The sequence below is a fragment of the Idiotropiscis lumnitzeri genome, chromosome 14 (assembly GCF_059441095.1).
Source record: "Idiotropiscis lumnitzeri isolate Australia: NSW breed Sydney's pygmy pipehorse chromosome 14, RoL_Ilum_1.0, whole genome shotgun sequence".
In the NCBI taxonomy this organism is placed as follows: domain Eukaryota; kingdom Metazoa; phylum Chordata; class Actinopteri; order Syngnathiformes; family Syngnathidae; genus Idiotropiscis; species Idiotropiscis lumnitzeri.
This window is the reverse complement of record NC_142404.1, coordinates 15,700,279-15,727,176: the sequence shown is the minus strand read 5'-3', so window position 1 is coordinate 15,727,176 and position 26,898 is coordinate 15,700,279. Positions and strand designations below refer to the sequence as shown.

Here is a 26,898-nt window from a genome sequence, read left to right as displayed (position 1 = left end):
GACATCAGCATTGGGAGCTGTGGACTCGAGTGGAGCGAGTGGTAGACTCCACACACACACAACACAACAACACAACAACACACAACACAACACACCGCTTGCATTCACGCAGCTGGACTGCGTCACGTCACGTGTGAGGTTCGCTGGATGCGACTGACCTCATGCGATCACGACGTGCTGAATGTTAACTCGATTTGCTTGGCCTGCAGTGAAGGGCCGACCACCACCCTACACCATCACTCCTGTTTTGTCCATTATGGCAGCCGCATAATAAATCCCATTTAAATGTATGGGATGCTTGTTTCATGAATATTTTTAACTTTGTCTTCCATTAGCAATTCAATGTATTTTAATGATTGTGAAATATCGAACTGGATGCCCCCCTTTTTTTATTTTCAATGAGCCATCTGTTACACTGGATAATGCACAAACTGTGTGCCGTCAGCACAACGTCGCATGACATAAGGTACAGTGAACGAGCTGTGGAAGCAGCCACAAGTGTCTTTTTGTTCGAGATATGACACGGTCATAGCGGAGAAAATGTGAGGCATTTGTGTTAAAGGGGTAGGGGTAAGTCTATTTCTTTTTTATGTGCCAAACTTCTCCATTGTGGGATGAACAACGGTTTCTTCCTTATAGGCCATAAATGCACCATAATCACAATGGGTTACAATTTCAGGATGAACCCAAAAATTATTGCAACCTTCAAGGTCAACATGATTTTAACTTTTCTATATTTCTGAATGGCACCCATAATTCTGTGATTCTTACAGTCTTTGTTGTGATCTCAAAGTTCTGTGGCCAGCTTCCGGTGACAATAAGTTTGAAATGAATGACAATTGACAATGACAATTATGCTAAACACATTAAACCGGCTGTTCAAACTGTCAAGTTAAACAATGCTGGCCTCTAGTGGATGTAATATGTATTGCACTGTAGTCTCCAACAGTGGTGGCAAGTTCTGTAGGCCACAATGTACGATTTTGTTCAAAAAGCCGAGAAGTCTTAATGGTATCTCCCAGCCAATTAGGTATTAAAAATTTCTGCTGATCTAATTTAACACTAGACACGAGTAATCTTGGTGGTTAAAATATATATATATAAATAAATGACAAACTAATTAATTAGGTCTGGAAAAAAAAACTGGAGTAAATAAAGTGTAAATGACATCGATCAGTTAGCTTTTGACACATAACCAAACTTTATAAAAAGAACACTTTATTTAGCGTTTGTAGTTTTTTGGTCCAGTAACATGACGTGACTGACTATTTTTAGCATTCAGCTCCAACCGCTCAGAGCGAGAAGTCACATACAGAGAGCTACCCCATTCATACGCATCTTTCTCGGCAAACGTGGGTACAAATCACTGCAAATATAGCTACCTCAAAACAGACAACAAATAAGATTGTGATGAAATGATGAGATTTCTTTCTCAAAATACTTGGGATGGGTTGGAATATCCTGAATTCAACTGGACAAATATGACTTAAAAAAATGATATTGGCATGTAGTGCTTATAAATGTTGAGACACGGAAGCATCCCTACTGCTTGATGCAAAAATGGTCTTCGTTTGTAATAATCCGCTTAACATCTTCCCAATTTGCAGAACTGTAAAAACTGAACTGGAGAAAAGCCCTGCAGCAAAATGGGAGGGAAAACAAAAACTGCTAAAAAAAACAAACCAACAATCAACAATTACAACATGAAAAAACAATGGCATGGACAAAAAGGAGTCTCTCCGCCTAAGAATAGTCTCCTCCTGTCTGTTGTTGGAACACGTCGATGGTGTCTTCATCCTCCATTTCCAACTGCACAAAACAAAAAAGAAAAAAGAAAAGCAACGTCAGTCACTGTAAAACTCATCAAACTGCAGCACCGAAGCATTTAGTCCACAAATGTGCTTTTGTTCATTCATGTTAAGTGTGACGATGCATATTGTGACAGTTTCTTCTGTGCTGGCTGTTCAATACAATATGACCAAGTCCCGATACGATGATGACAAAAAACAAAACATACACTGCAAAGTGAGCCATGTTTATGCTGACTGTGAAGACCCAGTACCACAACGTAGCCAATTTCCATTTGCGTTTTTTAGCAACAACAGCAGGATGGTAATACATTTTTTTCTGCCATCATCTTCATTAAAAAAAAAAAAAATAAATCATTGTCATCAATCCCCACTATTTATTTATTTAGTTCACACACTTACATTGTATGAAGGCGAATACAAATATTGCTTTGGGCTAGCAACTAACTGAAATAAGCATTTACAATGAACGTGGGTCACAGAAGATCTTGCACATGTGCGGAAAAAAAAAAAACTCATGAGTGAATGGAGAAAGTGTAGAAATTAACACTTGAAAATGTAAACGTCGGCAGAGATTTCCAGAGATAAATCTTTGATCATTTCTCTCTTCCGGTAGCCCTTCGCATTAAATGGTTACACAAGAATCAGCTCTCACTTTAAAAAGGTTAGGATGCATTAGTGCGTTACTTATACTGGGTGGGAGGAACCGACCTGTGAAGGTGTGTCCGTCTCATTTATTGGCTGCCCATCGAACCTAAACCTTATCTGACGCATCGACAGTCCCTGGGGAGAGACAGGAATCAGGTAAGGATGCAGACAACACAAAAAAAAACCCACCACAGCAGCCAGAGTCACACGTACCTGCCGTTCACAGTATGCCTTCATGAGTTTGCTGAGAGGAGTGTGCCTCTTGATTTTGAATTGGACCACCGAGCCATCTTGACCGGCCACTTTCAGGTTAATGTGGTCGTTCTCCGTCTTCACTCCTTCCTACACACACGGCAAAAACTCGTCAATTAAAAGATTTTAACCAAAAGATAACGAGGGAAGAGAGAGTGTGCGTCTTTGCAGCCGGCCATGCTACCCATCGGTTAGCACGTCGAGCTAGCCCGTGTTGGAACTGGCGCAGAAAGCCACAATGGCGCAAATGAAAGGAGCGGGCTACCGCGTTGGTTTGGTCTAACTGCGCCTCCAAGGGAATAGGACAAGCAACATCCAAATAGTGTCACCTGGCCGTGGTTTAAATCCCTCCCAAAATGTGTCAAAGTTTTCCCATTTATGCGTGAAATTGTCCTAATGTGCCGACCTTTGTTTTAGCGCCCGCTCCCTCCCTTCCCCACTCAAATGCGCCATCCAGACCCAGCCGTGAAAGTGACGCTAGCTTAGCATTAGCATCCTGAGCTAACCGATTAGCTCACTGCTAGCTTAGCATCCGCCGGTTCCATAAGGGGCAAGGGTGGGAGTACTCACCTTTGGCTTTTCGTCCGACATTCTTGGCCAATCGAGGCGGTAGGAGCGCGTTAATCGAAGGAGGAGACCGACTGTTAGTTCAGCCGCGGTGAGGCGTCCGCAGTCCGTCGAGCGTCTTCGGCTTTCGTGTGCGGCAGGCGCGCACCGAAATTTAAACTGTAATTCGATCACCCGGGGGGTCACGTGATCGTTTCCGCTGGGCGGGCCTCTGGTTGCGGGAGCGCGCGCGGCGATTTGCGCGTGGCCGTGAGGGGAGGGGAGTCCACGAGAGAGGCGGATAGAATTAATAATTGCTCCACTGAGCGGCATAAGTGTGGGTGTTGAAAGCTTTCATCGTAAGTGTGGGTGTTGAAACTTTTTGTAGGAAATGAGGGTGTTGAAGCCTTTCATCTGGGAATAGTGTGGGTGTTGAAATTGCGGGGGGACAATTGTAGGCATTTCAACTTTTCCATCTTGAAAAATGTGGGTGTCGAATTCTTTCAACTGTAAAAGTGTTGGGATGTAACAATGTGCGTGTTTAAAAAAAAAATTGGGATAAGTGTGAGTTTAAACTTTTTGTCAGGAAGTGTGGGTTTTTAAACCTCTTGTCAGGAAAAGTGTGGCCATTTAAAAAGTTCTCATAAGGAAAAGTGTGGGTGTTGAAATTTTACATCTAGAAAAGTGGGGGTGTAAAAGTGTTGACTGGAAAAGCGTGGGTGTTGAAACATTTGGTCTGGCGGTCAAAAATGAATGGTATGGTAGAACAGAAAACATTTGAACAGGATTTCATTTCAGCAAAGTTTTGTATCTGTATTATGTGAGGCGAATTGAGGAAATGTAGAATTTAGAAAATTCGTAACAGTGCAAAAATGCAACAAAAACTGATAAAAACCCTGGACTTTATTTTCACACAAGTAATAACGACACGGGTTGTAAACAAATTCACGCTCTTCAAACGCTAACATACATTTCTCCAACACGTATTATTACATGTTACAACAACTGGACAGAAGATACAAACGTGAAAATACTGTCATTTCAAACGCAAGTAGCCTTTTCTTGCTGGAGTGTATTTTAAGACCGAAACATATTAAAATATTAAGACTATATCAACTTCGTAAAATGATTTTTTTCTTTTTTTGGCAAACACAAATACAATAAAAAGAAAAGATCACAGTTAAGCATACAACTTATCTTCTCGTTAAATCCAAGCGTACATTCTCAAGTTGCGGCCTCCGCTTCAATAGATGCCTCACTTCAAATAAGACACGTCATACTCGGCAGTGGAGTAATTCAACTGAAGCAGATGCCAGGGCACTTATTTTTTCTCATCCATGCGGGAGTAGGGATTATCCTTCGAAAGACCTGCAAAGGAAAAGCGCCACGAGAAGAAATTAACTGAATGAATATAAGTTTCAGGACTTAAAAATTGACGATTTATTTTCAGTTTGGCTCTGCTGAATAATTTTGCTCATTATTTTCGGCCAGGAGATAAAACCCCCAAAAAATCAATTTGTGAAAACAAATCTGATGCACCACCAAAATTCTATTAGAGTGAGAACTTTTATGTTGTGGATTAAAAAAGAAAAAGAACAAATCTACTTATAATATATCACTTATTAATAGGACTGACCATATTTCTGTCGGATTTTGTCATGCCTCAGCTGCATTTCCATCCTCCTGCGATGAAACAAACAAACACAAATGTGACAAACAGGCCTTAGCCGCATGGAAGTGCATGTACTTTGTAAAATGGAAATTAATTTACCTTTCTTTCTGACGTGCGTTCCTCGCACAGGTTTGTTGCTCTGCTCTTAAATCGTCGTCGTCATTACTGCAGGATGAGATAATCATGATTATGAGTTCGGCTATAATCGTTCAGCTCCACTTTGAGTATTGTTGTGTCGACTTGCATGAAGGGTTGAAAATCGGTGCTAGTTTTCTAAGCATGTCTATGGTGTTTTGCAACGTATGCTAAAAGTAATCAAGCAAGTGTAATTCTCTTTCATAGTTTGCTAGTATGAAGAACAGCACGTAGATTGCAGCGGAGCCTTTGGAGACGGGTTGTATCAGCCCCCATGAATAATGAGCCATTGTGTCCCCCCCCCGCGGTCACATGACTCACCTGACTCGTTGATGCCGGCGGCGACAGCAGCAGCACAGGCAGCACACCAGGAAGGTCAGCACCAAAAGGCCACACAGCACACACAGCGTGATCATCAGCGTTTGGAAGTTGACTAGGTGGTAAAAAAAAAAAAAACGGAAAATGATTTCACGTCACAGTTGAAAGTTGTCATTATGTGGAAGCTAAAACTCACTCTGATCAAATGAAATCTAATAGAATTTACAAACAAATCTCATTTAAAGGGGAAGTCAAGTAAAAAACGAAATATATATTACAATGTTTAATATGGTCTCACTAGTCCAAAAGTAAAATGCACCCATTTCTATCCATCTGAGGGGGCGGCCATTTGGCCACCTGCCGTTGCCAGAAAATGACAACCACACATGGTTCAGCATGTTAACGTCATGTGACCAAACTCAGAAATCAGGTGAGTCGTGTTTAAAATAGTAGGGGTGCATAAACATTGCATAGAAAATTGTTGTCTTGACTTTGCCATTAAAAATGTAAAGAAAAAATAATTAAAAAAAAGATGTGGAAAATAGTAATAAATGTATTACATTAAAAAATAAAAAGAACAAAATTACAAAATCCAATAAAAAAAGGTACAAAATGAAAATGTAAAAACAAATACGATGTATGGTAATTAAAATGTAATTAAATAATGGCAATAATACAAATAAAATTTAGTAAAACTTGTTACCATGCATGACGCCAGTTAACAGTTTACCAAATATTTCTTAAAACATGTCGACACACATAACTGTAGCGAGTTGCCTGTCTTACCCCAGCAAACGCCCCATCTCGCGTCACTCAGGGGACACACGCTTCTCGGAGGCAGGATGTTCTTCACTGGGTAGTCCAGGCACTGCTTGCTAGGTGCGCACCACAAACACTGCAGCAACATAAATGCACGACACGCATACTCAAAACGTTTGCAATTACACAAATACGAAGTGCAGCACATGGGTTCACACTTACAGAGGCTTCCTGCAGACATTCTGCACAGCTGCTGTTGGACTTGGAGGCACATGGCACTGCAACCGACACAAACCACACTCAAGCATTGACAGTATGTCTGATTAATCCCCCAAATACATTTCAGATGATCTAGTTGGCTTATCATGACTTTTTTCTTTTGATTTCTATGAGATGCCTGGAAGTTTGAAGCTAATACTGAGTGCTTATTTTTAACTGTTAATGAGTCATTTCACCTTAGACAACAGCTTCAGTACGCCAAATATGTTTCTGATGTTCTAGTAGGATTTTCCAAACTTTTAATTTGCTTTGTAGCATAAGTCAGAAGGTTTGTGACAGCTATTTCAAACAGTTCCTAATTCCCTTTACCTTGAGCTTTTTCTACTTTGTATCTGGGGACTGCTTTGATATGCTCACTGCCACTGATTTCTTTGGTTTCGCTTGAGAATGCCACAATAATCAAAAGTCAATGTTGATCCCCTTGTTTTTTTTAGCCAGTACTGTCATTTCTTTTTCAAACATACATTTTCCAAAGAACATTTCAATTTAAATTTATTTAAAAAATACAAAAATGACTTAAAATTGGTTCAAGGAGGGAAAGTAGGAGTTTTTCGCCCTGTGTGTGTGTTTTTTTTTTTTTAAGAATTTAAGTCACATGATTTAAGGAGTCATGGGGGGATTAATGGGGTCGGGTTGAAAACTTGTGAAACACAAATATAGGCTTGTTAGGGCTGTTTACTATCATGTACAGTAAACTATGTTAGGTATGAAGCTCAAACCGCATTTTAAAAGTGCTTTCAACCTAAGATGGGTTTCTATCCATCGCTTTCAATAGAGCAAGCAGCAGAGTTTTACCATTATATATATTTCAGATATAGTCACTTGGATTAAAACAAAATCTTTGTTCTCGTGACTGCGAATTTTTAGCAGATCAACAGAAAAACACTCACACACGCACACATGGGACTGATGTCATGTGACCCAGAAAAATGGCAACAACAAGAGTTGAAAGTGTGTCCAAAACTTACTGGCAGGAGGAGAAGTCGTCGATATTTGGTCCTGGGTAGCGACGAGGCTGGACAAAAAGAAAATAAGAACGCCGTAGCAGGCCCACATCGTGAAAACGAGAAACGAGTGAGGAGCGAAATGCTCCGGAAAATAAAGCAGCGAACTGTTGCCAACTGTCGCAGTTGTTTCAAGAGAGGGCGTGGGTGAATTGACGTCACCAATGCGCGTTTGCGTCATCAAAGAGCAGCGAAGCTTCGAAACGTCGTCGGGTGTACGTCATCATTTAGCGTTAGCTAGCGTTAGCCCAGCACGGTTACAGCCGATTTCACACTGTTCCTTTTTGGACCACCAGTGCATAGTGTTTCAGTCGGGGAAATATTTAGTGTAGAGTTTGTTTGTTTTTTAACTACATTTTGAAAATAAAAAGCCCAAACAACAAATATATTCCAGTAAAGAACAAGAGACATAATCCATTTTGAAACATGCATGACTGACATTTTGGTGTAATTCATGTACAGCACGACATGTCCAGACTGAGAAAATAAAATGGAGACCACAATAAAACACGCATTAAAACTTTTTAAAATCCAATAATTTATTAAAGCATCTTTACAATTTTTTGATACAAAACATTTTTTTCCGCTGATTTTCTTTTTTTTAGTTTGTTTTTAGTGGAAAACAATCAGAAAGGTGAAGATACAGTCATCATCAATGGCAAAGTCAATCAAGAGTCTGGTGAGGCCGCCGGCAGCTGACCAGATCTACGCTACTATGACAAAGGAGGATGAAGAAGGATATGGTGTATACTAAGATCATTCTATATGTTTGGATTATTATCATTTTTATTATTATTATTAGGAATGGCAGGTAAGCTATGAGCTGACTGATATGGAGGGCAACACAACATCAGCAAGTTTTAATATCCGCAAACAGCTTAACTACAAGGCACACAATTGAGCACATTAACAGCATATGTACGCATTTCCTGTGAATGCCGTGTGTGCCGGATGCATTTCGATCATACTGGCAAAACTGCAACTAAGATTATTCTCAAGTCCATCCTTATTGCAAATAAATAAATACCCCACCCGCGACGTGGCCTAAAAAACACACAGTAAAAACGTTTTAGTATACACGCACATACACACTGACGCTACCGTTCTAGGCTAATTCTGCAAAAGTGGCAGTGGTTATCTGAATCATCGCTTTGCCGCACTTGTTTCTTTCATACTCGGGGACAAAGTTAAAGGCCACGGCAGCGCGATCACAATTTAAGTGATAAGTCCAAAATAACTCTCAGTAAGGCAAGATGTCCCATTTACATACGCACATGCACCTGAGGGAATCTCCATTCAGGGAGAACATTCATTAAAGGGGGGAAATGTCCACTTGAATAAAGAAAAAAAAATGCAGATGGTATTTTCTCAATTAGTGGCTGCAAGGCGTCTATTCACGCAACTGCAAATTGGGGAACGCGTTGAGGCGAGTAAATATAAAAGAATTGCTTTGGCGCCATCTAGTGGCATTTATAGGCAATTTTAATATTTTTTGCCGGGAGGCATTTATTACTTGTGTTTTTTTGGCCATTTGTAGCATGGCAAGGTAACTCCCTGAAGTTTAACACCCCGACAATCACAGCTCATGACCACCCCTAAGCCCCACCCCTCCAAAAAATCGGCCGATTTTTCTCTGTGTTGTAAAATGAAATACTTAAGGACATAGTCAAATGTTCTTCCTGTAATTCATATCTTTATTGCTATAAGAGTTGAGGGACCCAAAGGTGCTATTTTATCTATTATATTGTGAAATTAATAATCTGATTAATTAATTATTGGAATTTTATTCTGCCAAATATCGGCATCAGTTTAAAAAAAATCCCTATCGGGTGGGCTTTATTTTTTCCCCCCCTATGGTCACTATTTGAGAAAATACAGTATATTATAAACCGTGGTTTAGGGAAAAATAGCTAAGTCAACTTGACCTTACCATTAAAAGTTAAACTAAAATTTAAATAATGGGAAAATGGACCAGTGTACATATTCCAAGTGACATTCAAAGCTTCAAATGGTGCATTTCTTTTTGTCGAGACCTTGTCACCATCTCTGTTTTTGCACTGATTTGTTCCTCTTGTGGTTGCTCCAACATGTTGCAGCAGAGTTCTGTACGTTCCGCGTGAGCCGTCAATCATCTGATCCAGTTGCTGCCGTAGCTGGACACTGACTTAACACTGCATCGTTTCTTCACGATCATGTTGATGTATGCTTTCATAATCTTTGTGATCTCCCCCACCTGGAAATGAATCATATGAAATTGACACATTTTCGTATCCAGTTCTTGTATTGCATCTCATCGAGTCACCGAAAGCGTACTTGTAATCTTTACAAGTGAGTACGGTACCTGCGGCGTCTCAAAGAACATTTCCCTCTCATCCACGGTGATCTTGTACGTGCAGGGTTGCGGAGCGCCGAAGAATATGATGTGCTCGTAAGGGAAGGTCTCCAGGGGCTTGGGCTCTCCTCGCTTGTACACCGACACGTTTTCAGCACTCACGCTCAACCAAAGATCGTGCGGGAAGCCTCCCTCTTTGCACTGTACACACACAAATATGTGATGTCATATAAAGAATTGAACAGTTTGTGCATCATGATTAATTCATTGGAGCTCCTTCTGGTGTGCGCATTTTAGCAAAGAAGAGTTTCACAACTACTGTGAGTCACTCAGTAAGCTGCCGTAATATAGTGCTTGTGGATATTTCCTCTCTAAGTGTGTTTCTGCTACTTTCATTAGCCTGGCTCTGACATTTTATATCGTCATTAAGCTAGCGGGCGTTCATGAGAAATAAGTAAGGTGGTTTGTCTGAAAATAACTCAAGACAAAAATAAATGGGCCGATTGAAGTGGCATTTTGTAAAACTGTCAAATGTTATGCCTAATATTCACATCTTTACTGTTGTAAACGTGAAGGGACCAAAAAGTTATTTTATTAATATTTTTTATTTATTGAGCTAAATATGGAAAATGGCATCTGCCACAAAATCCATAATAGCTGAGCCACACTTGAAACCATGAATTTTTTTTAAAGTCGAGATGCCTCTTGCATCAAACGGTATAATTACCTCCACATCAAACAGCGTGGATCCGTATCCGGTCCACTCCTTGATGATGGTCATGTACTTGAGCATGGCTTGGTGCTGGAGCAGACCTTGCAGACGGCACCACTTCTCCACGATGCTCGCCCGGGTGGCCGACATCTCCTCCTTGATCCACATCTCCAGCATCTGCTCCTCCTCCATGCGTTGCTTCTTCAGGGAGCCCGTCTTCAAGCCTCGGCGCAAGGTACCGTCCAAGAAGCTGGTCCTGCGCCGCTCCAGAGTCTGACCGGCCCCCGAAGTCGCGCTCACTTTGGTGTACTGCAAGATGCGAGCGCGCAAGCGTCCCACGGGGTAGACGCTCTCCAGGTTCCACGCCGCCCGGGTTTTGTCGCCGTGGAGGAACTGCAAGCGCAGGGCAGCTAGGTGCTGCAAGGTCTCCTCACGGGCTGGGAAGTGTCCTCTGGTCAAGCTCTCGTGGGCCTGAAGGGACAGGGAAGGAGTTGGCGCATCCGCAAGTCACGGATAATTATCCAAATCCCAGACAAGCCGACATGCATGATTTCCAAGAACAAAGTGAAATGTGGACTCGTCAGACCACAGTCGCTGTCTTCTTGTTATATGGCTTTTACTTTGCATGAGTTTGAACTTCCATTTGGAGATTTAGTGAGCAACTGTGTTAACAGACGATGGTTTTCTGAACTGACAAAAATGAATTTGACACGTGTGGAACTGACCTGCTCAAACATGAAGGCAAACTCCACCCCCTCCTTTGGCATGCTCTCCACATCCAGGAAGCAGTAAAGTTTGAAGTAGAGCTTCCAATGGCCTTCGTTCTCAGCTTCTTCACTGCCAGCCAGTCTAGTGAGAATGTTAAAAAAATGTCATCATCATGGAAGGTCCCGTTTCGCTTCCTTAATCATGTTTAGCATGGTAGTCCTGAGGTTCACGTTCCTGTTCAAGTCTCTGGAGGACCTCCTCTGGGTACAATGGCTGACGTTAACCCTCCCACATTGCAACAACGCGTACTGTATCGTACAGTAATCGATCCCAGATAAACTGCGATCCGGACATCTCACCTTTCAAATTTAGCCAACACGTCCGCCACCAGCACTCTGCTCTCTACAGCTCGGTCAATAGCGTTGTTTTGCTCAAAGAGAGCAAACATGTTCCTGCTGTCCTCCATGGCCAGACCTCTGATCAACTTCTCCACCACCTTACGCAAAAACGAGCCACAAAAAGTCCTATTTCATTCACTGCCAGCATAGGTAAAAAAAAATGAATGGACTTTTTGACGTAAATAGCCGTCAATGGGATTGAATGAGTTAAGCAACGGAAGTCTTGCCGGTCTTAAAATGAAAATGTATCCAAACCTCTCCGGCAGTGGTGTGCGAGTTAATGGAGATCTTGCAGGAGCCTCCCCCGTGACAGTAGACCGTGGTGGTCATTTCCTGTCGAGTGAGCAGTGCGACGATTTCCTCTTGGGAGGGAACAAACTCTCTGGTTTTGGTCTTCTTTAGAGACTCGCTGATGAAGTGAGCAAACATTTCGATCTCAGTCCCTGGGAACAGCTCCTTTATTCTGTAATCACACACACACAGAAGGAAGATACTCGCGTTAAATATTTTTTTTTAAAAAGCATCTGAGGAGATCTGGACTTTATTTGGGGTTAATCAGAAGTACTTGAAATAGTGGCAAGTGTGTACTGCTTCCAATTTAAGATGAATTTGAATATATTAAAACCTCAGAAAATAGCCAGTTATAAAATGGTGTGCAGCCAAATTATCTCAGATTATTTTTACTTCCCCACTCCCCAAATAAATAAAAGTGGAAAAAGTTATTTATAATCACCTAAAACAAAACTGGCATTTAAACAGGCGAGTTGACTTTTTTATAACCAACGAAAATATTCTTTTTAGGTTTACATGATCTATTTTAAGTATTTTTTTTTTTTTTTTTTTTTTACATACGTCTACATGTTAAATGCATTGACAATAAAAAAAATTTTATCCTCAAATGACGCTAGGGATGAAAGACATTTTGGGCGTTGCTTCATATTTCTTCACGCTGCTTAAAAGTTGCCCGAAACTCAAGCAAGCGAGCAAGCAGAGGTGATTTCTGGCAAGTGCGATACGTGCGGCAGCTCGTCACCAGAAAAATCAAGACTCACATTTGGACACCTCCTTCAATCCAGTCATGAAAATTGAAATATTTGCACATATTTACTTGCCACCTCTGCTTATGCTGGACTTTATTTCGTGAAGATGTAGACGAGTGTGTGCCGCACCGTTTGAGGTGAAACTTGAGGTAGCGCAGGATGCCGCGGCTGGGCAGGAAGGTGCAGCTCATGCAGGTGAGGAGATGCCAGTGGGCCCGGTTGGAGGGGCTGTTGGGGTGCGGGACGTGATTGGTCTGTTTGATCAGCTGACAGTAGACCTCGTCTCTGAGCGGCCTCAAGTCCTGGCACGTCTGCAGGATGCCTTGGATGATGGGAACGGGGTCTGAAACCGCCTCCATCTCCTGCAGGGAGTTGAAGATCTTCACGGCTTCATCTTGCAGGCTGGTGTAACCCTTCTCCTTTTGCACTGGAAGCGACGGAAGGAGATTGGAATTAGAGATCGGGTAGGAGAACCTTCACTAATCTACACGTATATCATTTAATTTATTTTGATACATTATTCACCAATTTTAAGAGTAAATAATTTGAGAGGGAATCTGTTGGTGAAGTGTTCTAAGTCATTTGGAAAATAGGTTGGGAAGATGTTATTTGCTCGTGGAAAGTCAAAAAGCCTTTTTGGGGATTTCCTAAATAAGTAGTTCAAATTCTAATCAACATTGGAAATAAAAAAATACAAATTGCAAAGGCTGCAATTATTTCATTGTTCATGTGCCTTTATATTAGTGAGCACATTTCTGTACAACAAAAATATAGTAATAATAATAATAATAATGATAATAACAATAATAACAATAATAACAACAATATAATAATAATATTGTTTATTGTAATGCAGATTAATTTATTTCTTATGTTTATTAAAAAAAATTAAAACAGCACCTTGAAAAAATAATTGCATATTAAATCGCAATCCCAATGTTGAGGGGGAAAAATCCTAACAAGAATACTTTTTTAAAAAAATCGTTCAGCCCTAAAAAGTCTTGATTTTAGATCTGCGCAAATCCGCAGAGAGCTTTAAAAAAAATCTGAAATAATTGCTGCAAAATTTCCTTCTCAAATTGTCAGCAACTCACAGTGGATGCTGACATCTCCGTAAGGCAAAGGCAGGAGTGGCGAGTGCAAAGGATGCTGCGTGTATCTCAGGATGGGGTTCCTCCAGTACGTCTGCTCCACCGCCTCCACATTCAAGCTGCTCTCCTAACAAACGGGAAAAGAGCGGCTCGGTGTTCGCTCGCAGCATGGCGTCAAACTCCGAACCGTACGCACACACGCCACCGCAGCGCATCCAGTCGAAGGGACAGAGGCAAACAAAAGTGTTCTCACAACACGCATCGTGAGTACCTCACTTCACTACACACTGTGTCCCTGCCACAGACTTGCAAGACTGAAAAGAGTCGTTTCAAGCACGTTAAGGTTGTGCACCTCCAATGTATTCGAGTATTTGACCAAGGCACAAAAAAAGTCTACCTTGATGTCTCGAATGAGCTGCTGCGTCGGCGTTTCGATGGGAACTTTGCTGTCAATGGCTCCCTGGATGCCGTTTGTCCACCGCATGGCTTCGTTCAGCATTTTGGTGTATAGGCGGTAAGAATGTTTGCGTCCGTGGATGATGACGTTCCAGTAACCTGCGACGGGAGCAGAGGCATTTCGCAACTGATTTGCTACTTGAAAGAATTCGGACCGAAAAACAGTTCAGTTGTATTTCACTTTTTTTGGGGCAATCAATTTGCATTTCATCTTGAAGAGCAGTTTGTTTTTTTGTTAAGGTGGAGTTTTTTTTCTTTCATATCCACTGCTTTTTTTTTTTTTTAAATTGACTAACCAGTGTTCTTGAAGACCTTCTCATCCGGCTGGACCACAGAACAAAGACTATTGAGGACCAGTGTTCCCAGTTTTGAGGCACTCCGCTCGGATGATTTGTAGTAGTCCAGGGAGTTGGTGGTGAGGACAAACCAACGCTTCTTCAGCTTTAGAGACGTGCTTTTCACCCCCGACTTCATCTCTTTATGCAACCAGCCTATGGGAAAAAAAAACATTTGATTATTTACGGTATAAATCCTGTTATTGTTGTTGATATATACAGTACCGTCGTCTTACCTCTGACGAGAAAGTCCTGTCCATCCCCTCTGGAGTCGCCCTTGGATTTCTGCAGCAGCCCAATCCAGTGGTGCATCTCTTCAGGTGTGTCCGTGTTGCAGTGGATCACCCGGTTGGCAGTGATGATCACAAAGGAGTTTGGTCTGGGAAAAAAAAAAAAGAAGAAATACACCATCATGCAAAAAAAAAAAAAAAAAAATGGGGGTTGGCTCACCGTAAAATATAATTTGTGTTAATCAAGTCTAAATGATGGCATTACGCCGATAAATGTTTTATACTTGAGCTTAGTTCTAGTTACCGTTTCACAATTTCTGCACCATGCTTACCTGTCAGGGTTGTCTGACGCACAAACTGAATCAATCAAGCCCACATCCAGTGTGCCCTGGACAGACAGAACAAATAGAACTCTGCTTCGTCAATAAAATGCATATCAGCAAAGTAATGTTAACTTTCTGAATATATTTAAGATAAAACACAAAGTGCCTTGTCTAATAAAAGGTTAAAGTCAATGCAAATGGCTATAAATGTCCACATCTTATGTTCAGAATTTGGGTCCGAGTCTGCGGAGAGAGTGGTGAAGGTGGCGGGTTAGAAAAGCACTAACCACAGCATTCTTTGGGTTGGCCTGTTCGTGGCGCATCTCCATGAGTTGCTCCGGACTGGCGCTGTGGACCCGACTCAGCACGCTGAACCAACCACTGGATAGGACCACAAGGAAGTCAGGAAAGTCAATTGGAAATGGGGATAGTAAATTGGAAAATGATAAGAGCATGACGTTCCTTTGGCAACCGCTAGGGGGAGGCTTATCACCATACATTACTTGAATCAGAAGGAAAAGACAGAGATTGCATTTACAGTGCAGTTGTCGGAAGTAATGAAGTACAAATTATATTTTATTAAATATTATATTTTCATATAATTTTATGAATGTATATATTATTTGGTCCCTTAACACTTACAAAAACAACATAATTAATGACAGGCAAACTTGACTATTTCGCAGTACTTTGTTATATGTAGTATTTGTTAAACCATACAACAGAGAGAAAATCGGCCGATTTTCGAAAGTCATTATCGTTGTCTGGTGTTGTAATGTGTTGTGTAATGTGTTTAAAAAAAACAACTAATAATCTGCCTTTTTTTTTCCAATTTATAAGAGTAAATATCGACCATTTGATACATTTGGATTGTATCGGTCAGCCGTTAAATCGGTCGGGACAATATCGGTACTTTCTAGTCCTTACTTCATCAAAATGGGATTGTTATTTTTATTCAACCTTTTAGAATGTGTCCCCACGTGCGGGAGGGGTTATACAACAAACAAATTTATAAGGTCTGTCAATATCCAAGATTTTCACCCATCATGGTTGAGTCTGGAGATTATCCCCCGTGATAAACGGCCGTTCACTATAGAAGCATTAAATCGTAATTGGACCCCCAATGTAAATGCAGCACTTGTCATGTAATGGGCAATACCTGGCATCTTCTGGAGATTCTGCATAGATGTGATAAGTCCGTTCCTCAGTGACAATGTTGAGTGCATTTTCCTTTTCATGATTGTCCACTATCTCCCTGAAGGGGAACCGAAAGCATCAAGTTCTGCACGCTAAAAATAGCATTACGCAAGACTTACTTGGCCGTGCGCACGTCAATGGTCCCTTTGAGCTTCTCCTCGCTGTCATTTTCAAAGTACATGAGCTTGGACTCGCGCAAGACGAACCAGCGCATCTTCCAGTTTCGGCGCGACAACGTGGACATTCCGCCGCCTTTCTTGTAAAGCCAGCCCGACTTGACAGAGTCCTGCTTGGCCCGGAACCACATGAAGGTCTCGTCTTTTAACACGCACCAACGGCGACGCCATGGGATCATGAGGCCACCTGGAAATGGAAGAATTTATCTGTTGTAATACCAATACTGAACGATGAGAGGCAGCATCGTACCACAGGGCATCCAGACTGACGGAAATTTAAAAAAAAAAAAAGAAGAAATTAAAAAAAAAAATGCTAGGCTAACTGTTAGCTCATCTTGCAGTTTTTTTAGGTTGTACTTTAAACACACTGGGTTGTACATCTTTTACACAAAGGCTATCGAGCCTTTCGAAATGCCCGTTCTTCTGATGTGTGACGCTACTAACTCTTCATGTAGAGGTAGCCGTGGAAGTAAGGAGGCCCGGCGCCGTTCAGTAGATGTAGCCTGCCGTTGGAAACCTCCTCGTCCGTGTCCACGTAGCCGTCGTTGTCCTCGTCGCTGTCGATGAACTGAAACAACAGACGACAGATTCTTTATCCTTTGTGCGCCTTTAGACATGTTGGCGTGCGCACAAGAAGAAACTGTGAATAGATCTGAGCACCTGCGAGTACTGTGCCCAAAATAACTTGTTTTTGCCACTCTCGCAGAGCACAAAAAGCTCTCCTCCCTTTGACACGTTTTGATTTGACAGCATGAAAGAAATTTAACGTGTGTATCAGGAACTGACTCACACCGCTTTCACAGTAAATATTTTGACGAAGCACATTTACTGACTATATATAAAATCTGCGAGGAATTCACAATCCTCCACCCCTAAAATGGTTTAGACTTGCTGTCAAAGCACGACTTTTCCATTCGACAGGGCTCTATCTTACCTAATTAACTTCAACATAGTTCCTTGGCATGCCACAAGAGGGCGACAAAGCAATACTCGGATGTTATATGTTGCGCACGGCTTTGACTTGAATACAAAAACTGTGAATAACAGAAGGTAGCTCCGCCCAAAAAAACTACGAATTGATTAATTTAGTAGCAGCACACTCAATTTTCTCATCGTCATTGTTGTTGTTGATATGGCTGTTGTTGTGCCCATTGTTTTTGCTGTTCACCTCCTCTATCCTTTTTTTTTTTTTTTTATCTACCTCCACCCTCCTACCCCGTCTCTTCATCTCAACCGGATCGACAGACAGACGGTGGCCCCACAGAGCCTGGGTTCTGTTCTGGTTTTGCTTGCCAACTGTTTGCTCATATCGCTTTGATCTAATGTATGAGGCGTGCTGTTCTTGCCTTTTACATTGTGTGAAGTGCCTTGAGATAAATTCTCTCGTGAATTGGCGCGTGATCCATAAAATTGACTTGAGTTATATTAGCGGGTGAAAACTCTAGCGCGTTCCATTTGGTCTCAATTGCTTTGAAGACACAACACATCAACCATCAATTCTACGAGCTAAGTCGTCAATGTCAGACGTCAGAATTGATTATTTTGGATCCTTTGAATTTGTTGTGTAACGACGAACTACGGTGGCGCAACTCAAAACACTCGTATCTTAAATCCTTTTTACTTAGTGAAATGAATGGAAAAGCCATTAAGTGCTTTCTGCAGTGTATGTACTTTGGCCACCGGGGGGCAGTGTAGTCACTAAGATGCCGTCATTTTAGCTGTTTTTCACAGAGGAAAAAGAATATATGCCGTGAGTACTTTATTATTGTCTGTCTACATTAATTTGTTGCATCGTTTATGTTCAAATACAATTTGATTTAAGCGTTATAACACAGGGAGAATAAATGCTATTTGTCAACCCATCTATGGAAAGGGATCCCCAAACACTGGTTTGTAGTGAAGGGAAAATGAAGCTTCAAATTTTCCTGTAGATGGCACTGTTGGTTTAAATAAAGGATTTAAAAAATGGCAAGTCAGTGTGTTTTCAGCCCAATGTAGAACAGAGAGTGCCATCAACTGAAGCCCAAAAATACTTCAACTGGTTCATGAAGCAGATTCGAAGCTTCATTTACCCATCACTACCGGTATGCAGTCTGGTTCCACGGGCTATTTGTTACGGGCATCACAGAGAGACAGATTTTTTTTTTTCAACTCCCCACAGCACCAACAGCAAATATGAAAATATGTAACCGCAGCATATTCGAGACAATTCACTGCTTTGTTCTCACCGAGTCTGAGCTGCCTTTGTAGGAGTCCAGGCTGTTGTGGGTGCAGGATGATTTGCGTAGCACCTCCTCATCCGTGATGTGGCCGTCGTTGATGCTCGCACCCGAGCTACCCCGAGCCTCCTCAAACTCTTCCTGGTCGTAGTCCGACTCTGCGTCGGGCAGGTTGGAGCAGGACGCTTTGTGGTTCAAGGGCTCCAAGTGCGAATCCTTGTCGTTGGTGATAACAGGAGGAGCAGGGCAGGGAATTTGGCAGTCTGGGATTTGATTGAGTCCGTTGGAAGAGGAAGTCAAAGGAGGGCTGACCAAGAGTCCCTCTGAAAAAGCCAACGGAGGAGGGGGCAGACTTTGCAATACGTCCTTGTCCAGGGGAACTGGAGCTGGTGTGGGCAAGTCAGGGAGCGGAACGCACTCGTCCTCCGCGTGGAAACCCTCGTCCACCTCCTCCTCCGCCAGAGGAGCGGTGGATTCCGTCAGGTCGTGGAGGTTCTCTTCGCTGGACAACGATGGCTCCAATGCGCCAAAGTCCAAAAGCTCCAAGAATTCCGTCGCCACGCGGGAGGCCTCCTTCTCCAGTCGATAGATTTCAGCCTCTCGCATCTGGCGGAGGTCCTCGCGGGAAATCTCGCCCAGAAGAGACACGCCATCCTCCTGCTGCCTCTGCAGGCGTTCGATTTCTCTCTCCAGCCGCAGGATCTCTTCCATCTGACGGCTCTCCTCATCGGTGGTGTGGTTGTAGGACTCGGTCTGAGTCAGCGCCTTCTGGAGATAAGATATAGAGTGATGACAGCGACATTGACTCATGGCACACCACCAAACAAAAATATCATTGTTCTGTCTGTCACTATAAGTCGCTGGCAAGGAGAGATGAAATTCAAATACATGATTTGTCACAAATATTTTTTTCTTAAATTAATAAAGAGAAATTGGATAATTTCCTGTGGTTGGGAATCACTGGTCGATGTGATTCATTATAAAACTATGCAACAATTTTTTTTTTTATGCTGGCTCGCAGAAGCAGGCACATAAATCAGCAGAATTGCTCACGTAACAAGCTGGCACGGCTTCTTGCTGCTAGGTAAAATTTATTTGGCGTCAAATTAATAAATCATGTGAGCCAGATTGGAAAACGCAATATCAACCCAGTCGCAACTTTTCAAACTTTCTTTCAGCACAGCGCCATCTGTTGGGCGACTGCGCCACTTGCACTTCATTTAAAAAAAAAAAAAAAAAAACACAAGACAGCATTGAATGAATGTTTTCATGTTCTCACCTTCTGGCAAGCTCCATTCAGCAGCAGTGAGTTCCTGAGGACATCATGAAAGAAATGTAAAACAAGTGTGTTAGGAATTTTTCAAAATTGCTATGGGCTGCCCACACATCCATTCAGCCGGATCTCGAATTTAAAATGACCTTTGAACGTCCCCGTTTGCAGCCTTTCTCTGCTCCTCCTCTTTCTCCTTCATGAGCCTCAGCTCCTCCTCGGCTTTCCTCTTCAGTTCCGCGTCCAGCAGCCTCCGTCTCTCCTCTTCCTCCTCCTCCTTTCTTCTCTCCTCCTCCATCTTCCTCTCTTCCTCCTCTAAACGCCTCCTCTCCTCTTCCTCTCGGCGCTTGCGTTTCTCCTCCTCCTCCCTGAGCTGCCGACAGAGGGATCGGGCCAGCTGGCCGCGATGGTGCTTCTGCAGGACGACCGAGGCCGAGCGCAAGCGCAGGAAACTACGCCTCCAGAAGTGAGCGCGGTAGTTCTTTTGAATGGTGACGGCGCTGGCCAGGGCCCTCTTGTACTGCTTCCTGGATGCAAGGAAACAGATTTTATGATGCCGTTGACTTTGATACTTTTGGCAGTCGATCCATCGAGCTATCAGTCTTGGCTTTCTATCTATTGGAGCCGTCCATTTATCTGTCCGCCAACTGCTCGGCGTCTATCTGTCTATTGCTCGAGCGTTTTTTATTCTGTCGCTATCAATCATCTATCTATCTCTTTCTTTATTACTTGATCAATCGCTCAAGCTTTATTTAAGTCATTTACTGCCATTGACGGCTATAGACGTCAAAGATTCTTTTTTTTTTTTTAACTCGGCTGCGTTAACTATCCCATGTAACATTCGATTCATTGCTCTTTTTTTTTAATCTCTTTTGATTTTTATCGCTCTCTATATAACTATGATTTTCTCTATCCATCTTTTGCCCTCACTCGAATCATCTACCGTATTTTCCGGACTATAAGCCGCTAAATTTTTCCTCGATTTTGAACCATGCGGCTAATACAACGGTGCGGCTTTTCTGTGGATTTTTCTTTCACCACTAGGGGCGCTCTATAGGAATAAATAAATAAATCTCGATTTTTGTTCTCTCTCTTCGGTCTGTTCTGTTTTAATGAAAGTAGTTGCCGTGTTGAAGGGTACTTTTATAAGAATCTTTTTACATACCTTTATGTGCATTCACAGAACAAAATTTTTTTCAACAAAGAAAACTGCCGCTTATATCTTTTTTTTTTAAATTATTTTTATTTATTTATTTTTTTTAAAGATTTGCTGCGGCTTATATATGGGTGTGCCTTATAGCCCGGAAAATGCTGTACTGTCTCTCTCTGTCATGCTATCAACTATCTGTTTCTCTGTCGCTCTATCAATACTCTATCTATTGCTCTATCTGTGAATCTCTCACCTGCTCTGCCTCTCACTCTTCACCCTGTCTCTCTTTCTAGCGCTATGCATCCGTCTATCAATCCATTGTCTTTTCCTGATGAGGGCGAAACAGCCGTCAACATGGCGTGTCACCACAAGCACACTTGTGACATGGCAGGCCTCGCGCCCACTGGCATCCCGGGTTTAAATAAACAGGACTCGCGGCGCTGTGTGTTTACAGTCTGATGAGCATGCGCTGGTGTGGGCCGCGGCGTTTAACCCGGTGACTAAGCCGAGTCGCACGCATGCACGCGCACCGCGCACGCGCACACGCCATAAACATGTCAAGGCCCACACACAATGCGCTGACCCTTTCACCCCCCGAGCTTGGCCCCCGTCCCCGCCGTAATCACGCCATTGGCCTGTGACTCATCTCCAGTCGGAGATACTGTTACATATAATAACACAAAGGCTGCACTTGTGGCTTGGGCAAACATTTCAGAACCGCTCTGTCTTTTTAGTCAGCTCGGAAGAGAACATGACAAAAAAAACAAAAAAAAACGTTGTTGTAATGCACCTTATGTTGTCATTTGTGTCAAATTGGCAGAATGTGTTCAGCGGTGTCAAGCGTAAAGAGGGTTAAACTAACGTATTGGCTGGTTTTGAACTCCGCATATATTTTAAGCAGGCAGACGGTTTTCAAACTTTCACTGATTAATGGTGATCATCACACTTTTCCTCACATCCGTGCTGACGTCACATAAAGAAAAGCGCGGAGTTTAAACTTTGAGAGCGCAGCTGTCAAAGTCAAGGCCGCATCACTTTATAAGGGCCCACTGACGCAAATAAAGTGTCGACGTCGCGGTTCTTGAGAAATGGATTTGTTCTTTTTTGACCTGGCAAAGAAATCGCTGCTGAAATTGCACATTTTCGGCACTTTTAATAGATATTGCAAGATTTCTTTTTTTCTGACAAATATCTTCTTAACATTAAATTTGTGCTCGCCATACGATATCGAGCTTTGGGGGGGGGGAAAAAAAAACAAAAAACAAGAGACCACTGCAGAATTTTCAATTTAACAATAACAAACAAATGGCGAGTGACATATATAAAATAATTTCATAAAAAGTCTAGCTAATATTCTCAGAATTTGACACCAACTCAGATCGTGTTTTAATTGCCTATATAAGCCACATGATGGCGGTAGAGGACTTTTTTTCTATTAGACAAGGCTATGAGGCAAATTTGTGAACGTCAAACCACGAATACATCAAGTTGCAATGTGACAGTTACTGCAAGTCCAAAGTCGTTAGAGTTTCTGTCAACATTGTATCACCGTTGCAGCTCGAATGGCGTTAAACTCTTTTGGCGAGCGCCAGTGAGCAACCGTGCCAGGTGAATGTTTTTTTTTTTTTTTTTTTCAATTAAATATGATTAAAGCTGACTGAACATGTCAATCAGAAGTGAGCACTATTATCTTTTCAAAGGTAGGCATTTTTTAATTAAATTCAACTCCTGCGAATAAAGGGAGATTATAACGTAGCAGAGTGGTAATGGAGGACGTGCCCGAGGGGACGGCAAACCGTCCGAGCATTTACTTATGGTCCAGGTACCAATATTCTCTTTTCATTCACTTGTAAGTCTGTCATACAAATAAAGTCTTTTTTTTCGTCCCCCACTTTTGACGTCCGCGATTAAAATTTCTGCACACTATAATAGACCAGATTTGCATACAAGTAAGACAACTGCAGCATGCGTGCATGTGCAGATTTAAATGCTGAATCTGCTGCCTTAGTCACAGAGAGGCGCTCGCATCCACATGATTGCAATTTATTAACTCATTCACTACCAGCCCAGTAAAAAAAAAAAAAAATGGATCTTTGACGTATTTAGCCGTCAATGGTATTGAATGAGTTAAGCACGGGTAGACAAGTGCAACCATGATTAAATCAAAACTCCGGCTCCAAACTTTTTTTTTTTTTTGCATCATCCTAGTAACCAGCACATGCACAAACGTGCCCGAAGGCATGCATGTAATCCCCCCCCCCCTCACCCCCCCTCACCACCACCTTCCCTTCTACACACACTTCACAAAACAAACCCTGACAACTGTCACTGCCACTCACCTTGCCACATAACTGAGGATGTGGGCGCGGATCACCATACCAGCCTTGTGCCGCACCTCCTCCCTCTCCTTCTCCAGCCTTTGCTCCAGGGCCTCCTTCAGGAACACCTGCAGGAACGAGCAAACTGTGGATTTTTTTTTTCTTTCCCCCCACTGTTTGAAAGGCAGCAGGAGGTGGCGGGAGGCGGGGTGGGGGGTGGGGGTGGTTTCAGAAGGCTCCTGGCCGCCCTCCTCCCTCCACAGCTCGGGGCAACAGTGGCACTGCGGAGCTGCTGCGTCTGATGCCGCTCTCGCTGCTGCACAGCCTCATTGTGTGCACTTCCTGAGCATTTCCCTGCGACTGGCGAGCGCAGGCAGTGAGGGAAGGGGAAGGGAGGGATGGAGGCAGGGAGAGATGGAAGGAGGGAGGGAAGAAAGGGGGGGGGAGGAATGGTGGCGGGTGTCCAGAAAAAGGCAAGCCACACCCCTGCATGCTCTCAGGGAGGAAGCAATAAGAGTTTGGTTAACCCTTCGCATGCTCACGGGGACTTCCTCACCCCCCAACTTCAAAGTTGGGGGAAGAACATGAGACAGGGCAATGCAACACTAACTAATTGTGCAGTAGTTCTCTAAATGTTGACACATGAAAAAAAATACTTGGTTCTTCATGTACTACCATCATGATCAACTTTCAACAATAGTTGCTAGTAGGCCTACATATTCTCCAAAAACAAGAATGAGGTATATTTAAGTGTATTTATTATGAGCCACTCCAAAATTATGCACACAAACATGACAATAGTCACAGGCATATATACTTCCTAATATATGAAAAATACACATGTACATAAATGTGTACAGTTGACCCTGTTTTTCCACACGGGACGGGGACCGGGCCGGCCGCAAATGCATTAGGGGGAGGGGAGTAAAAATTTGAACCCCAAAAATTCTTAAAAAAATAAGTTGATAATTCATAAAAATTAAAAAAAAAAAAAACATCTTGATGAATATTTTAAAAATATTTTTTAAAAATGAGTGTGTGGGAGGGAAGCCCAGAATATACAATGAACTGCTTGCCACCTTAGATCTGAGGTCAGCAACAGTTTTAAGTTTAAGTTTTCTTTTCTTTCTCACAATTAGTGAGAATAACATCAATATGCAACATTTTATTTCTATAAATATCTGAGCTATTTTTAGAACAAGGTAGGATTACCAAAGTGGTGCCTGCGGGATATTCTATTTGCTAGCCTGTTCCATTTATGTGTTAGCATTAGGCTAGCATGTTTTAAGGCAAAGTATGTGCTTGTCTTTAATGACTTTAATCAATTTTGTTGTTTTATTTTTAGTTTGACACAAAACGTCAACTGGGAGTGGCAGCAAACAGCCTGAAGCCATTTTTGGGACGAACTGCTCACAATCTACCAAACTGCAACTGCCAAACCCTCTTTTGAATAATACGTTCTCCACTACTTTGATACCTGTTGCCAATAGCATCGGCAATCTGTTTGGGCCAAAACGCAATTTAGCGCACGTTATTCAGGATGTCACAGGACTGAGTTTCAACTTGTCCCATGTATTTGTCTCCCAGATGTGGCACCAATCAAAGAATCCCACAGCTGCAGTCCCGCGCTGGAGGAGGAGGAGGAAGAAGCTCCCACTCCGTCCACATCCTAACCCCCCGCACCCCCGACAACTCCGTTCAAGACGCCACACACACCTAACCCACACCACGCCGAGCCCCCAATTCAGCTCTCACACTTCCTCCGCAACACAATCAGCAAGCATATAATTACACATGGATTGTTCCACCTCCAAAGGAAACGCGGCCCCCTCTTTCTCTCGTGGCCGTCTTCCCACAGCCGACACAACATAACCCCCCCACCCCACCTCAAAACATGACCACGTGCACTGAAGGGCACACAACCGCACTCTCAAGTGGAGCAGCCATCAAGCTAAAGTTCAAACCGTTGGATGCGTGACACTGAAAAATGAGATTCCGGTGAAACTTGACGACTCCAGAGATGTATACCATGTGCTTCCTTTTTACAGGCATGTATATTCATTAAGAAGCAGAGTGTGGAAGACTTCAAACCTGCCATATGTAGCGGGAGTGTGTAGTAACTGTAATGTGTCAGCCAGATGGCGCGTAACAACAAGAGACAACCAAAAAATAGGAAATTAAATGCTTGAGGGGTTTAACATGCGGAGATTACGATATTTATCATACTACAAGTTCAACGTTGGGTTAAAGTGAATTTTTACAGTGCTTATCTTTTAGTTGAAAATGACACAACAATAAAAAGTAGGGCAGGGTATTTATTCATATTTAAAAAATCCATTTGATTCGATGTTAAAAGAAAAATCGATTAAAATCGAGATATCGATTTATTTTTTTTTAAACCCGGCCCAAGTGAAAAGTCTAAAATGATGTGTTAAGAAAGCAGGGGCCACACAAAATGAATGACGAATCCTTATTAATGTAGTGGATATAAAAAGTCTACACACCCCTGTTAAAGTATCAGGTTTTGATATAAAAATAAAATCAGATTACGATAAATCATTTGAAAGTGCTTCCACCATTAATGTGACTTACAAAATTCACTTGTAAAAAAATCCAATTGTTTAAAAAAAAAAAGTGGATTAGTAACTTTTTGAAAAAGGATTTAAAAAGTCACCAATCACATTCAAACACCATTTCAAGCGCCTCGGATTAACTTCAAATAAAGTGCAAATGTTCGAGTGGGCTTTTTTTGGTTTCTAGCGGAGAAGTCTGGAGATTTTATGATAACATTGAGTGTCAGTTGGGATTGTTGACAATTCCCTCCAACCCATTTCCAGCAGACGGAAAAACAGCCCCAAAGCATGATACTGCCACAAACAGGCTTTTTTTTTTTTTTTTTGATGATGAGCAGCCTATTGAAATGATGTCCCAAAATATGCAACTTTGGCTTCATCTGCCCCACAAAACACATTTAGAAAGATACAACTTTTCCCACTTTGTTGCGTCATTTCCATCTTAAAATCCAAAATAAAAATGTTTTCTGAATTTGGCCTGGGTCTGAACAATTTGGGTCTTCTCAAGTGTAGATATCGTGGAGAAAGCAGGTTTTGTCCTTAACAATCAAACATGCTATTAAAAGGTTAATCATTCATTGAGAAAGCAGTGAAAACGAGGTCCTTTCTAAGGAAGAGTTAATGATTGAAATAAAGCGCCAGGAGAGAGACCGCTGCGCCGAAAGGTGTCCCCTGAAAGCCTCATTGCCTCCAAAGCGGCCAGTTTAATCATTATTTGGTGAGCGGCATGCGACAGGAGGTGAACAACGAAGGCCGCCTCGGGATTACTGAGTGTGGGCGCCTAGCACCGCGTCGCACGATCCACTTCGAGAGAAATTTGGGGAAAAGACATCCAAAGTGTGTGGTTGTCAACAAGCGAGCAGAACATCTGACCACAACCTGCCAGTAAATTCTTCGGGATGTGAGTCACGGAGAGGGGCGTCCAAACTGTGACATGGATTAACAGCCT

General features: G+C 42.4%; 3 protein-coding genes across 5 annotated transcripts in view; all 3 read right to left on the bottom strand.

Moving 5' to 3' along the window:
- Positions 1–1,201: 1,201 nt before the first annotated feature.
- LOC148323693 (small ubiquitin-related modifier 3-like) lies at positions 1,202–3,464 on the bottom strand. Of its 2 annotated transcripts, XM_088315233.1 has the most exons (4): positions 3,279–3,449; positions 2,670–2,798; positions 2,520–2,591; positions 1,202–1,809 (listed from the first exon to the last, which is right to left on the bottom strand). In XM_088315233.1, exons 1-4 carry the CDS (start codon positions 3,297–3,299, stop codon positions 1,744–1,746), a joined length of 288 nt encoding a protein of 95 aa, XP_088171359.1. In that variant the 5' UTR covers positions 3,300–3,449; the 3' UTR covers positions 1,202–1,743. The 2 variants fall into 2 exon arrangements, with proteins under 2 accessions (XP_088171359.1, XP_088171358.1); XM_088315232.1 differs by having other exon boundaries at positions 2,520–2,798; positions 3,279–3,464.
- Positions 3,465–4,139: 675 nt separating this feature from the next.
- On the bottom strand, positions 4,140–7,579 carry LOC148323692 (pituitary tumor-transforming gene 1 protein-interacting protein-like). Its single transcript, XM_088315231.1, has 7 exons — positions 7,386–7,579; positions 6,361–6,416; positions 6,166–6,274; positions 5,383–5,494; positions 5,026–5,091; positions 4,891–4,937; positions 4,140–4,622 (listed from the first exon to the last, which is right to left on the bottom strand). Exons 1-7 carry the CDS (start codon positions 7,471–7,473, stop codon positions 4,576–4,578), a joined length of 525 nt encoding a protein of 174 aa, XP_088171357.1. The 5' UTR covers positions 7,474–7,579; the 3' UTR covers positions 4,140–4,575.
- Positions 7,580–9,278: 1,699 nt separating this feature from the next.
- Positions 9,279–26,898, bottom strand: part of myo10l3 (myosin X, like 3) — a 47,474-nt gene continuing 29,854 nt past the window's right edge. The window contains exons 22-41 of one of the 2 annotated variants that reach the window (XM_088315048.1): positions 23,398–23,504; positions 20,058–20,435; positions 19,918–19,951; positions 18,648–19,406; positions 16,864–16,987; positions 16,363–16,606; positions 16,206–16,301; positions 15,334–15,427; positions 15,056–15,111; positions 14,730–14,872; positions 14,455–14,649; positions 14,100–14,257; positions 13,706–13,829; positions 12,741–13,038; positions 11,827–12,034; positions 11,533–11,669; positions 11,191–11,314; positions 10,481–10,936; positions 9,763–9,954; positions 9,279–9,654 (exon numbers count right to left, since the gene is read on the bottom strand). In XM_088315048.1, the coding sequence (XP_088171174.1) occupies positions 9,550–9,654; positions 9,763–9,954; positions 10,481–10,936; positions 11,191–11,314; positions 11,533–11,669; positions 11,827–12,034; positions 12,741–13,038; positions 13,706–13,829; positions 14,100–14,257; positions 14,455–14,649; positions 14,730–14,872; positions 15,056–15,111; positions 15,334–15,427; positions 16,206–16,301; positions 16,363–16,606; positions 16,864–16,987; positions 18,648–19,406; positions 19,918–19,951; positions 20,058–20,435; positions 23,398–23,504 (4,032 nt within the window). In that variant the 3' untranslated portion in view covers positions 9,279–9,549. The remainder of the gene's footprint in view (positions 9,655–9,762; positions 9,955–10,480; positions 10,937–11,190; positions 11,315–11,532; positions 11,670–11,826; positions 12,035–12,740; positions 13,039–13,705; positions 13,830–14,099; positions 14,258–14,454; positions 14,650–14,729; positions 14,873–15,055; positions 15,112–15,333; positions 15,428–16,205; positions 16,302–16,362; positions 16,607–16,863; positions 16,988–18,647; positions 19,407–19,917; positions 19,952–20,057; positions 20,436–23,397; positions 23,505–26,898) is intronic. The other variant, XM_088315047.1, reaches the window with a different exon arrangement.

What these genes read in the sequence shown, in the direction of transcription:
- LOC148323693 (XM_088315232.1), bottom strand. Translation starts at nt 3,299, where the DNA reads ATGTCGGACGAAAAGCCAAAG. An exon ending in TGTCGGACGAAAAGCCAAAG is followed by an intron (nt 2,799 to 3,278) that starts GTGAGTACTCCC and finishes CCGTGTGTGTAG; the next exon opens with GAAGGAGTGAAGACGGAGAA. An exon ending in AGACGGACACACCTTCACAG is followed by an intron (nt 1,810 to 2,519) that starts GTCGGTTCCTCC and finishes TGTTTTGTGCAG; the next exon opens with TTGGAAATGGAGGATGAAGA.
- LOC148323692 (XM_088315231.1), bottom strand. Translation starts at nt 7,473, where the DNA reads ATGTGGGCCTGCTACGGCGTTCTTATTTTCTTTTTGTCCAGCCTCGTC. An exon ending in AATGTCTGCAGGAAGCCTCT is followed by an intron (nt 6,275 to 6,360) that starts GTAAGTGTGAAC and finishes ATGTTGCTGCAG; the next exon opens with TGTTTGTGGTGCGCACCTAG. An exon ending in CAAAATCCGACAGAAATATG is followed by an intron (nt 4,623 to 4,890) that starts GTCAGTCCTATT and finishes TTTCCTTTGCAG; the next exon opens with GTCTTTCGAAGGATAATCCC.